This window comes from Electrophorus electricus, chromosome 7 (assembly GCF_013358815.1).
Source record: "Electrophorus electricus isolate fEleEle1 chromosome 7, fEleEle1.pri, whole genome shotgun sequence".
NCBI classification, from domain to species: Eukaryota; Metazoa; Chordata; class Actinopteri; order Gymnotiformes; family Gymnotidae; genus Electrophorus; species Electrophorus electricus.
This window is the reverse complement of record NC_049541.1, coordinates 5,137,202-5,150,930: the sequence shown is the minus strand read 5'-3', so window position 1 is coordinate 5,150,930 and position 13,729 is coordinate 5,137,202. Positions and strand designations below refer to the sequence as shown.

General features: G+C 38.7%; 1 protein-coding gene across 2 annotated transcripts; it reads left to right on the top strand.

Moving 5' to 3' along the window:
• The first annotated feature begins 1,732 nt into the window (after window positions 1-1,732).
• On the top strand, window positions 1,733-10,165 carry LOC118241680 (CD48 antigen-like). 2 transcript variants are annotated; one of them, XM_035528006.1, is made up of 5 exons: window positions 1,948-2,000; window positions 2,511-2,571; window positions 8,837-9,133; window positions 9,407-9,673; window positions 9,786-10,165. In XM_035528006.1, exons 2-5 carry the CDS (start codon window positions 2,559-2,561, stop codon window positions 9,875-9,877), a joined length of 669 nt encoding a protein of 222 aa, XP_035383899.1. In that variant the 5' UTR covers window positions 1,948-2,000; window positions 2,511-2,558; the 3' UTR covers window positions 9,878-10,165. The 2 variants fall into 2 exon arrangements, with proteins under 2 accessions (XP_035383898.1, XP_035383899.1); XM_035528005.1 differs by lacking the exon at window positions 2,511-2,571 and having other exon boundaries at window positions 1,733-2,000.
• The last annotated feature ends 3,564 nt before the right edge of the window (window positions 10,166-13,729 follow it).

The window sequence follows — 13,729 nt, the reverse complement described above, 5'->3', positions numbered from 1 at the left end:
ATAACTGAACTCTAAAAGAAAACTCCCTGCCCCCTTATTCGCTGGCCATGCATTCAAAAATAGAAGTGTTCATAGTATATTTTTGTAAGTTAACAAAATGCAAAGTTGATTGAAAAGAAGATAAATCCAAATCAATATTTGGTGTGTCCCAACTTTGCCTTCAAAACAACATTAGTTCTTCTAGGTACACTTGCACACAGTTTTTGAAGGAACTTGGCAGGGAGGTTGTTCCAAACAGAACTAGGGTAGATCATCACTTCCAGGACTCCTTGTTGTTCTTTACACTAAAGATAGTTCTTAATGACATTGGCTGTATGTTTGGGGACATTGCCCTGCTGCAGCCAAGTTTGACACCTCCCTGATGGTATTGCATAAGGGATGATCATCTGTCTGTGTTTCTCAGCATTGAAGACACCATTAATATTGACCAAATCCCTAATTCCATTTGCTGAAAGACAACCCCAAATTTGCAAGAAACCTCCACCATGCTTCACTGTTGCCTGCAGATGCTCATTATTGTACTGCTCTCCAGCCCATCAGCAAAAAAGCTGACATCTGTTATAGCATTTAGCTGACACTTCTATCCAAAGCAGCTTACAATTATGTAAGAATACAGCTTGAGGATTAAGAGTCTTACTCAGGGGCCCCAACAGTGGCAATTTGGCCATGAACTGGCAACTATTCAATTACAAGTCAATCACCTTAACCACTGAGCTATCACTGCCCTCAGCTTGACCTTCTTTCTATGTCAAAGTTATGGATTTTTAGCCGCAATTCTTCTATGAAGACCACTTCTGGCCAGACTTCTTCAAACAATAGATGGGTGTACCTTGGTTCCCATTGGTTTCGGCCAGTTCTGAGCTAATGGCACTGCTGGAGATCTTCTGATTTCAAAGGTAAGTGATATAAGTTTCCTTGGTCAACCACTGCGTCTACGGTCCTCAATGTTGCTAATTTCTTTGTGCTTCTTCAAAGAGCTCGTACAGCACATCTTGAAACCCCAATTTGCTTTGAAATCTTTGTCTGGGAGAGACCTTGCTGATGTAGCATAACTACATTGTGTCTTGTTGCTGTGCTCAGTCTTGCCATGGTGTATTAACCTGTGTGTAATGTGGAGCGATCACGATGCGGATGCATATGCTGAGATATGTGAGATTATTAAGGGCAAATCCACAATCAGAGTCGTTAGTCAAAGAGCCAACTCAGAGAATCCAGAAATACATAGCAAACAAAAAAAAGGCTACAATGCCTCGATCATCATCCCCAGATTTGGATTATTACCACCTGTTTTCAATTCTACTCAGTGTATTTATGTGCCTTCTAAATGATGCAGTCTATTCAAAGTACTGCCATGGTTCATTGCCTTGCACATTGAGCATTTGTTCTGATGCCTGTTACTTATAGTGTTTTGGCCCTGTCCTCTCTTCACTACAGTTTTTGGATCTGTACATTGTACTTCTCCTGGTGTTCTTGCTTTGCTGGTTTTGATACCTGCCTGTGTTCTGACTACATTTTGGATTGGAAAGCCAAAGTCTTATCGCATCCGCAAACGCCTACCTGTTTCTGACTTGTTACATGAACAAGGTCAGTTTGTATCAAAATTGGACTCATATATGCAGGCAGATCCATAGCTGAAATAGTGTTTCTGGAAAATAAAGTATTAAAGATCATCACCACCATCTAACTTAAAATGTCATTGTACTCTCAAATTTCATCTGTACTGTACATTCATGATATTTTTATCATGCTCGTAAAGACTTAAACATGACATTAAATTTGGTATTTCATTATTTTTACTGTGCATTACATTACATGAATCTTGAAATGTAAACATTTTAAATATGGAAATGAGGCACTTTTTAGGGAGGCACCCCATTGTTATTCAGAGCCAAACTGACAGAAGTTTATAAACCTCAAGAAAGGAAATTTGCTCACACACAGTGCAATGGCGATTGTAGCAAAGCTGATTTTCATTCTCTGCAGTTTGGCCTCAATAACAGGTAGAGTCCTTTAAACTACATCTGTCTATGTATGCGTCTTATGATATAAATAGTGATGTGTGACTAGCTGAGCTTCTGTCCTTATATTATGAATAGGATAAACCACTGTGTCATACAGAATTACAGGTCATGTTAAGAGTATGCAACGCCATCCTGCTGAATAGATCTTTCCACATAATTGATAAACTGTTTGATATGAAATGATTACTGAACTTGACTTTGTATCAAAATGGTTCAATGCGTCCTACCATACTATGACTGTAGTACAACCATGTATGTACATCAGGAACATGCCTGTCACATATCTATATATTATGTGTACATATGATTTGATATGCTTTTCATGTTTTATATTTTAACAAAATAGTTGTATTCCTAAATGAGTCATCTTTTGCCTTAAGGAATGACTTAGTAAAACAAGTAAAGTTTGGGGTGACTGAAATTTTGTGTAAATTGGATTGTCAATCTGTTCCTTTAAAGCGTCTTCATAAACAAAGGGCATTTTGTCAGTTATTTCTTGCAGAAAATAATCTAAAGTGTATTCCAGAATTCCAAAGTATGCAGGACAAATGTGAGTAAGGGTTGTTTGTTTTTACTTCTGTCCCATATATGTTTTCTAATACTGAGATCAAGAGACTGGTGTAATGAAGGCACACACACACACAAGGGAGAGTATCCAATGCAAGAGGTTTTATCTAGTTTTCGGGGCAGGTAGGACTCATAGGGAGAGTTTGTAGGGCTTGGAGCTTTTCAAGATAGGTAAAAGGAATTAGACAGGTGGTCATGCTCAGAGGTCAGTCCGAGGTCGAAAACGTGAGGCAGAGGCTGGAAGGTGTCCAGAGGTCAGGCAGTAGATGAGGTCTGTAGCACAGGCAGGATTCAGAAACCAGGCAGACAAACACGTACATGGGAGCCTCGGTATGCAACATGAGAATGGCAATACTTCGCAAAGAGTGTGTGAGGGAGGAGGGCTTAAATAGGGAGGTAGTAATGGAGAAAATAGTCATCAGGTGTGTAACTAGTACTCTGGCGAACCAGATCGGAGATGCCGGTGGGAAGAGGTAGGCATAGCAGTGCTGGAATGAACATGGTTCCTGGTAAGGCCAAGTCAAAAGTTTGGCTTTTAGCCTTTACCTTGATCAATAACAGATTATAGGTTATGCGGTCACCTAGGTACTTTTTTTATAGCAGTAGCTGTTCTTGCAATTTAGGGTAATTGCTTGTTTCACAGACTTGTGATCTGAAATCATTTGTCCAGTACTCATAAGTGCCATTTTGGTACAATTATTCAGTATTTATTGATGTTTGTCTCTGGTGCTAGCCTGCTTGTACTAAACACACAATATATAGCTAATTAAATATAGAATAACAGACAGGTTTAAACCATAGATAAATGGCAAACCTGTTTTCAAGTTATACCATAAACATTTGACTGGCATTTTGTCATTATGGGGATGTTTGCTAAAATGGAATTATAATCTAATCACATAATGAAATTACTCAGTAGTGCCAAAAAATGGTTTTATTTTTATACTTTTCTTAAATTTTTGCATTATAAAATATGATTCTGCTGGAAAATAAATGAAAATTCATCTGACAAATTTTTTCACCAGGACTCATTAACTGAGGAATACCTTACACTTTTACATAGTAGCTACCAATTTAGTAGAGTGAAGGTTAACAAATATTTCCTTCGAGAGCATATTTTTAACTAAGGCAATAGCATACTCTACATTTAAACTAGCAAGCTCTCAATGGTATAGCAAAAACTGCGCTACCTGGGAGACCTATGAGCTCAGATTTTAAACTATACTATAAGGAAAAGCATAACAGTCTTACATATACGTATACTAATAAATATAAATAAATATAAATTATTTTCAAACTATATAAATTAATATAGTTCCTAAAATGCTTAGTAAGATTTTAGCAAAATATTTTTTTGTTTTTTTAGTTTGTTTGTTTTTTTAAATAAAACTCATGGACAGTATTGACATCTATTGCAGTGACAGAGAATGGAAACCTTTTGCTTTGAGGTGATGTGGGTCTACATTTATTTTTACTTTACCGGAACCTAGCAGTCTGCAAAAAAAAAAAAGAAAAACACTGCTTGAAAAGATGATTCATGTGAAAGTGCAACTAAAAATGCCTGTGCATGAAACTGTTCCATACTGACTGCAACCACAAACAGCCAAAGCACAGCGCCAAAAATCCACATCTTCCTTCCACAGTATTGTATCTCACATCCACAAAAACCTAATTGCAAGAAAATTTGTTCTACCTCAATTAACTGCTAAGTGCACCTCCAGTTTTAAACACATTTTTGAATGATTTGTTCTTGTATGTGAATGATGTGTACTTGTATTCTATTTTGGGGGTTTATAATATGTATTTGGATGATGGAGATTCATTTTCAGTCATGTGCTTCATTTCCTGATTCACCATGGTCTTGTCCAGTAAAATGGACAATTTTGAGCATATACATGAAATTACTCAGGAGGTACACAGTATTTTCCACTAGGTGTCAGACATCTCCAAGGTGCTCAAAAACCTCTCCAAATGCACACAAAGTCATCAGTGTGCAGTATGTTTTTGCTAAACATTACAACCATGTTTAACAACTTACTAAATACAATATTAGCTTCATTATAGCTTCATGGTTAAGGGATAAAAATATTAGCTTCATTGATATTAGGCTAAAAGGTTATGCTGGGGAAAATACTGTTATTCTGTGAATGCTGTAATACTGTAAAGAAATAGTATGCTTTCTCATTTATACTTGCAATTTGTAGCAGGATTATGAATTTTTCCAGCAGTGTATGGAAATATCCAGTGATTTGCGATGCAAAAAATCATAGCTAGTCCATGCTGGAAGCCGCTGAATTGTCTCTCAGCTTCTAGCTCATAACTACACCCAAACAACTCCACATAAACTTCAGCTAAAATATGCCTCTTTCTTTCCATGATATCCAAAATTATTAGCAATCAAATTTTTCATTAAAAACAATATCCATGTCTGCATCAGTTTTGCCAAACAGCCTCACACACATGCGCAATATATTATCAGATTAGTTTCAAAGTTTTATTTGTCACGTACATAGTCATACATGGTATAACTCGCAGTGAAATGCTTTTGTGACTGCTCTGTCTGAGCTGAGGAGGTACAGGGATACAATACATGTATAATATAATATGTATATATATATACACAATGTACAATGTATATTTATATGTATATATGTATATATACAAAAAGTACAATTACCTGTTGCAATTTACAGTTTACAATTTACACTTATTGCAGTCTTTTATGATGTTATTGACATCATACGCAGTGCACAGAGTGGTCCCCACAGTTCATCAGCTGCCCTAATTCAGGGCCCAAATGGCCTGCAGGAAGACGCTCCTCTTCAGTCTCTCTGTGTTGGTCTTCAGGGAGCGAAAGTACTTCCCTGACCTCAACAAAGGGAATAGCCTATTGTTGGGATGGGGTGGGGTCCTTCACAATCCGCCAGGCTTTGGTCTGGCACCGCTTTTGATAGATAGTCTGCCAGTCAGGAAGTTCTGTATGAATGATGCGCTCTGCTGAATGCACCACCCTCTGGAGTGCTTGTCTGTCCTGCTTGGTGCTGTTCCCAAACCAGGCTGTGATGTTCCCCATGAGGATGCTCTCAATAGTGCAGGTGTAGAAGTTCCACAGCACCTTGGAGGGCAGTCTGAAGTCTCTTAGGCATCTGAGGTGGTAAAGATGCTGACAAGCCTTCTTTGCCAGGGAGTTGGTGTGTCTTGCTGATGTTCAGGAGGAGATTATTTTCCTGACACCAGTTCTCCAGGTGTTTCATCTCCTCCAGGTAGGCGCTCTCGTCGTTGCCCGAAATCAGGCCCATGACGACGGTATCGTCAGCAAACTTGATAATGGTGGTAGAGCTGGAAGTGGCCACACAGTCATAGGTGTACAGTGAGTAGAGCAGGGGGCTTAGGACACAACTCTGAGGAGCTCCAGTACTGAGGGTGAGGGTGGATGAGACACAGTTGCCCACCTGTACTGTTTGTGGTCTGTCTGTTAGGAAGTTGGAGATCCATTCACCCAAGGATGGATGCAGTCCTAGATCCTCCAACTTAATAGTGAGTCTGGAGGGGATGATAGTGTTAAGTGCTGAACTGTAGTCAACAAACAGCATTTTAACATTATTACCCCTCCCTTTGTCCAGGTGGGTCAGTGTGCTGTGAAGCAGATGTGCAATTGCATCATCAGTGGAGCAGTTGTGGTATGCAAACTGCAGTGGGTCCATGGAGGCTGACAGTGAAGATGTGATGAAGTCTCTGACTAGCTTTTCAAAGGACTTCATCACAACCGATGTGAGGGCAACAGGGCACTAGTCATTGAGGCCGGAAAATCGAGGTCCCTTTGGGACAGGGACGATGGTGGATCACTTGAAGCCAGATGGGATGATACTGAGCGTCAGGGAGAGGTTGAAGATGTCGGTGAATACCGGAGCTAGCTAGTTTGTGCAGGCTTTGAGGACTCTACCAGAGATGCCGTCTGGTCCCGCCACCTTCCTGATATTTGCTCTCCTCATGTCGCTCTCTGTGATGATGAGAGCTCACTGGCCTACGGTGGGCTTTGCGCATGCGCTCTTGGCTGCACCGATAGCACCATTAGTATTGTTAGCACTAGCGCTATTAGTATTAGCGCTGCTAGATGTGGCCTTGAAGCGAGCGAAGAATGTGTTTAGCTCATTCGCCAGAGACTCATCCGCACTCATCAGTCCAGAGGGTGGGCTCCTGCAGTCCGTGATCGTCCATAGTCCCTGCCACAGGGCTCTAGAGCTACTCTGCTGGAACGCTAGTTTCTTCCCGTAGTGTCGCTTCGCCTCCCTCACCGCCCTGCGCACTCCGTATGAAGCAGACTTGTACTCGTCCATGTTCCCGCTGATGATTGCCGCATTTTAGGCAGCTGTGCAAGAGTTCAGAGTCTTGCAGATGGTTTTGTCCAGCCAGGGCTTCTGGTTGGGAAACGTTTCCCGTTTCAGCCTATGTTTATATTTTGGTAGGAGGAAGATGGTGGCATGGTCCGACTTACCAAATGGTCGATGAGCTAGCGCCTTGTAGCTGTCCTTGTATGGGGTGTAGCAGTGGTCTAGTGTCCTATTTCCCCTGGTGGGGAAGGTTATGTGCTGGTAAAAGTTGGGCACTGCATGCTTGAGTCTAGCGCTATAGAAATCTGCAATGACGATAAGTGCATCATCCCGGTGTCGTGCCTGAAACTGGGTGAGAGCCTCATGAAGTTCCTACAGTGCAGTGTCCATGTTGGCCTGAGGTGGACTGTACATGGTGTTGAGAATGACCGAAGTTAACTCCCGAGGAAGGTAGAAAGGGCGAAACTTGAGGTCGAGCAGCTCCAGGTTGGGTGAGCAGGAGCGGGTGAGAGTAACAACACTGGCATCGTTGCACCAGCTGTTGTTTACCATCACACACACTTCACCACCTCTCAACTTCCCCGAATCTGCCATCCTGTCCATGCTGTCAACTGCGAAGAAATCGGCTGGCTGGATGGCGTAGCTTGGTACCGCTGGGTTCAGCCACAATTTGCTGAAGCAGAGGAGGTTGTGGTCCCGAATGTCCCTCTGGAACTTTATCCTGGCCTGCAGGTCGTCGAGCTTGTTGTCCAGAGACTGGACATTGGCTAGCAGGATGCTAGGTAAGGGAACTCGGTGTGCCTGAATCCTCAGCCTGTTCCTGACGCCGGCTCACTTTCCTCGAGGTCATTTCCTCGCATCGCGTTCTTTGTTCTCCCTCAGGATCTCCGTCGGCCATCTCGGATCCAGGGTTAGAGATCCTCTATAAGTCATCATCCTCTATAATTTGCACTGGTCGCTGTTCGCATTCAATATAAAATACTCATAACTTTTATATTTCTACATCACCATGATCCTCATGCTCCTCTGTAGTGTGTCTGAGTTACTCAACCCTTATGTTTCAGCCAGTATTCTCATTTCTTATTTGTACATTTACAGCATTTAGCAGATGCTCATGTCCAGCATGAACAATAGTTAACTCCATGAAAGAAATCCTTATACTAGTGTACTAGGTTTGATTGTTAGGATACCATTAGACCCTATCAGAAGCAATACACACAAGTAAAGTTCAGGTTCCTTTGTTTGAGTGTATGTTTGGGAAGTAAGTAAAGGATTGTTGATGAATATAGTCAAGTGCCTTGAAGTGGGTATGGCTCATTCAAGTACTCCTGAAAAAGGGGGTACTTTATTCTACATTTGAGGACAGCAAGAGACTGATCTACAGTCAAGTAGTTGGAGTTCATTCCAACATCTGGAAAACTTTTAATTGGGATTTGCTCACCATTCCCAAGATTCATCTCTCAATGTTGCAGCACCTCAACTTTAAACTCCCTCCCTCAATCATCTTCTGCTCTTTGTTATGTCCATCTAATTCTGTTACTGTCTAGTGTACCTTTTACAGTTGTTGTTTTATCTTCTGTGTTTAGTATTTCGCTATTTTTATGATGTCTTTTCTGATTTTTGTTTTTTTTTTCATCTATATATGATTCTTGATTTGATCCGTAAAGCAACCTTGAGCTTGGGAAAAGAGCTATGTAATTAAAAGGTTTCTGTTGTTAAAAACAGAAGGCAAAATAACATTTAGACATTTTATGAGGGTTAACAAAGACGGAAAAATTTTAAAAAAGCAACAGGCTTTCTTTTTTACAAAATGTATATAACAATTCACTTACGTAAATAAAAAAAATGTAATTACATTTTTTTTTTTTTTACAAGTCTTCAGAACATTAATGGATTATATTTCCTCTTTCTCTACAGTGTCCAATCATGAGTTTAAGGAGGTTGGCAGTTCTGTTCAGCTGCACATAAAAGGCTATATAAAACCATTCAAAACCCTGAAATGGATGCATGGAAGATATTTTGTATTGACATATGATCAAAAATTGAATAAGGTAGAACCAGGCCGTGCTTATAACGGTAGGGTGAAGCTTGATAAGGACACCTACAGTCTGACGATGAAAAGCCTACAGAAGAATGACAGTGGACTCTATATAGCAAAATCAATTGATGAAGAAGGGGAAAACTCTATTGTTCAGTACAAACTCTCTGTATTAGGTAAGTCTTTCAGTATAGTAATCAGTGGAAAAAATGCATTCCTGAATCAACAGTATTTTTGTAATAATGTATATTTTTCTGCATATGTGTTTTAATGTGCTTACATTTAAAATCATATTTACAAGAGGATGTTGCAATAATGAACAAAATTCAAACCTTAAAATGACAGGACAGCAGTTATATGATCTCTGTAACTGTGTGTTTTGTTGGTGATGAGCTTTCAGTGTATGTGATCCAGCAGTACAATCATGGTTGTGTATGTGTCTTCCCCAGATCCAGTGGAGAGTCCAATCCTTACTCCTGTCCCTCACCAGCTAAGCAGTGACCCCTGCAATGTGACTCTCACTTGTAGTGGTCACAACCTCACAATCCGCTCTAACTGCTCTAATGATGTCTGTGAGGAGAAGAAAATAGAATCACCAGGAGGCATCATCCTATCCATGTATGTCAGTGGAAGCACTATAACCTGTAACCACAGCAACCCAGTCAGCTGGAAAAAAAGTGCAATTAAAGAGATTAAAGAAATCTGTTTTTCTATAGGTACAGATAAATGTCTACAAACCCAAACACACACAAACATGTATCCAATTCTTTAATCTTATTGTACTCATACATTTTTCCTCTCCAACATACACATTTTGTTCTCTATTAGGACCTACCAACCAACTGCTCTATATTGTAATAGCACTGAGCTGTGTGGCACTTATCCTCCTTCTGACTGTTATTGGTTGTCATACAACTTAGGAGGAAGAAAACAGGTATCACCTTCAGTTTTTTCCAGTACACAATTTCATGGAGAAAGAAACCCATTCTGCATAATGAAGCAAATAATGCAAGATTGATTGCTTGAAGAGATGATTTGGTTAAATAATATTAGACACAGACTTTTAAATACCATTTCTGTATTTACAGGAGTGTATTTACAAGAGTAAATTTCAAATACTGACTAATTTACTAATAAATAATGTTTATTATATTGAGAAATCACATTTAGTATTATAAGTCTCTTAAAATAGTGAAATTTGTTTCTCTACAAAAAGAATTTCAGAATATTTGGTTGATTAGAATTGTAATAGAATAGAATTTTAACAACTGTATTTATGAAATAGTACAAATAAACTACAATTATGATGTAAAAAAAAGTAATCATGCAACTTGTAATTGATATGCATAATTGTATTAAGTGTTCTGCTAAGGGTTGAAAGATGATTTTGAGCTGGTTTTTAAAACTGGTAATAGAAGCTATATAACAAATATTACTGAGTAATGAGTTCCAAATATTTGTACCATCCAAGTAAAAGGCTGTTTCCCACATTTCTTGAGTCTGTGGAGTAAGCAAGCACTTTGTAATAATGATCATAAAGCTCAATCCAAACTTGCATTCAGCAATGTATAAACCTGCAAGTTGTCTATTTGCACTAAGTACACTAAGTGCAAATAGCATCAAACACAGCTTGGCTTAAAAAATATCTTTTCAAGCAGAGCTTTCACAGGACCCATAGGGTGATACCAATAATGTACATGTTAACTTGTCTTTATGGCCAGCATCTCAACAAATTGCCCTTCCCTTTAAAATGTCTGTTGAGGTTATTATAGTAATGGTATCTGATGCTTAGTGTGGCTGTAAATTATTTGAACAGAATAGCATTTAAAATCAAGGATTGTGTTCTATAGCTCATCTTGCCTGGTTGAATGACGTGTCCATTTTCCATTTGATATTCTAGATGGCATAGGTTCCCCACTGTGTGACATTGTGTATGCAGAGGTTGAGGTAATATTTAAACTTGCAGTATTATTCCTGAAGTACTTAAAGCCAATAAATACTGTCTACTACTGCAATGTAAACTTTACATCATTTTTTAAAGAAAGCATTTATCACTTTTGTGGAAGGCTTCATGAAACCCACAACATGGTCTATGATAGTCTGACTAAATCATGTCGGCAGTATGAAAATGAAAGACCAAGGAATGGCATGTGGTTGGAGATATCTGGACCTTCAAGTTTTTACAGTGTTGTAGGAGTGCAGCTTTCACACAGTGAAAGATCTACTCACGCTATGCCAAATCCTCTGTATCATGAGAGAAATGTGAGCATATGGCTTTTTATTAGTGCAAAATAGTACACAGACAAGCACATTTTATATTCTGAAATGATTACTGGGCCATTTTGAATCATGTTTGCAGGCTAATTAGTCAAGTCTTTTAGCACAAACCTTAAAAAGTTACAACCTGAAATTTGATGTTCATACAGGCAATCAGAATAATCTGTTCAGCAAAGATAAGAGGAAAGAGATCATTATATATAGGCATGGATTGTAAGGGTTGGTGCCAGGCCAAGGCCCCCTCCGGCCACCAGAGGGAGGCCTCGAGTCAGGCACACCACTAATCAGGCTTAACACCCAACAGCTGGCTAGACCTTATATAAGCCCTGTGAGCCAGTCATTCAGTGCTGGGTCTTTACCAAAGTTTTAAGACAAGTGCTTAGCAGGTAACTTCAGGTATTGAGGTTTGTGTGCCACATCTCACTTCTTGTCTGCGAGGGTGTTTGTGTTTTTACATGTCCCCTTCCCTCTTGAGTCTGTCTCTCTCCCGAGGCTTCCCTTAGCCAATCAAGTTCTTCCCCGTTTTCTGGTTTTGTTTGGATAGTTTTAGTTTGGTTTTCCCCAGTGCATCAGGGTTGCCATTTCTTCCCGTGGCGTCCTTTGTTCTCCCTTTTTCCACACTCGGCATGGTGTTTAGTTTCTTCCTTTTGTTTTACCTGATCCAAGATCTAACTGTTCTGCACACGGGCCCATCATTGTTAGAGCGTGGTTGCTCATTTAGTAGGCTGCTGGTGTCATCATCTAGCTGACCTGGGTTTGAGCCCACCTTACATGAATAATAGGAAACACATGAGATCTATAGCCTGGTGAGGATGAGCAAATAAATGATCAGTTATTGGTTGAATGTTGTTCCTTACTGTGTGAATGTCTTTCCAGCCCATTGCATTTGCTGTAGCCCAATTGTATAACTGCAGCATCAGTGGTGATTAGAATGTGTTATGACTTGTGCAGAATATTGTACATCTGGCATGTCATAAACTATATGGTTCATAATAATATGATTATTATTATAGTGTAATAGTAATAATTTATATTATTTTGTTCCTACCACTTCTTTTATTGAATATATTTAGCAACAAGAAACTCATGTGGACAAGACTGCCCAGCACTTATTACACATTTGCAGATATGGTAAGAAATTTCTGATGCAAAATTTATTTAAAAGAAACATTTATGTTCATATAAAATTTGTTCCATGTTAATGATATTAATCTTGCTTTGTCCATGCTTTGTTTCCTGAAAGGAATTGTCAAAGCTGCATTTTTATCACATTAGCTCAGAGAATCTGATATTCTGAATGTTAATAATGCTTTTATTATGTTTCTTTATGATTACCTAGAGATCTGACAACTTCCCATCAACCATCTACAGTACTGTGGATCATTTTAAGTCTGGAACCACTTATGGGGTAGTGAAAGGTCAATAAAGCTGCAGAGGGAGCCCCATCACTTATGAGAAACTAAAACTTTTATATTGTCACCAACTGCAATCAAGCAGCCTAAACATCCCATGCTCCTTCAAGACATTTGTGTAAAGCTTTACAGTGAGTGTGTTATGTATAGTTCTTTTCACCTTGATTGTGGAGTACTGGGGATAAACATAGCTGTTACTTTGGGAGACAAAATTGCTGCTTTTTTTTTTTTTTAATTCTAATTATGGTCCATGTCTAGGCCAGAGTATTGTCTTTTTCATTGTGTGTGTGTGTGTGTGTGTGTGTGTGTGTGTGTGTGTGTGTGTGTGTGTGTGTGAAATATAATTTCATGCAGCAATGGACTTTTTAATTATTATTTTTTTTAGTTAATATATTTCTCTATTATAGAATTTCAGCCAGGATTCAAACATTTTTGACATATGCAAAACATGGATTTCTGTATATTAAATAAATTATTGGAGTTTTGTATATTTTCATTTAGTATATAGCCATTTTTTAAATAATTTGTAGATTAAAATTTGAAATAATCTAGACTACAGAGAATTTAAAGGCTTGGTTTTACTTACTTTTACTTAATCAAGTTACATTCACCAATGGTCAGGGATGAATGTTATGTTGTTTTGGTATTTATTTGTTATTATTTAATCTTGGATTGCCACTATTTTGCTTTTACAACAGTTTTAAAAAAGATGGCATTTTACAAGTAAGGTTAACTAAATTATTCTCACCTCTACATGTAGTAATTTGCCAAGATATTGCCGCATAATAAACCAAGGGTTAGATGGAGAATTGAAAGTGAAATATTGGTTTAGTGTAATGGAATGTTAGTTTTTTACATTTTCATAATATATAAACAATGAATATCTATATCTAATGCAAGCATCTTTCCTGCTACACTGTCTTCTATTGACTCATTGACACTTGGTACTGTATTTCTTGTATCTTTACCAAGGGTATAGTCAGATGCTTTCATTGTTATTTAATCCCAATTGGCATTTGCATGTGGGATTCACACATGGGATTCGCATGAGGGTATATGAACATTACATGTTTTTCATTTTGA

Excerpts from the sequence above, each read along its gene's own strand:
- LOC118241680 (XM_035528005.1), top strand. The coding sequence starts at position 1,946 with ATGGCGATTGTAGCAAAGCTGATTTTCATTCTCTGCAGTTTGGCCTCA. Across the intron at positions 2,001-8,836 it reads CAGTTTGGCCTCAATAACAG|TGTCCAATCATGAGTTTAAG; the intron begins GTAGAGTCCTTT and ends CTTTCTCTACAG. Across the intron at positions 9,134-9,406 it reads GTACAAACTCTCTGTATTAG|ATCCAGTGGAGAGTCCAATC; the intron begins GTAAGTCTTTCA and ends TGTCTTCCCCAG.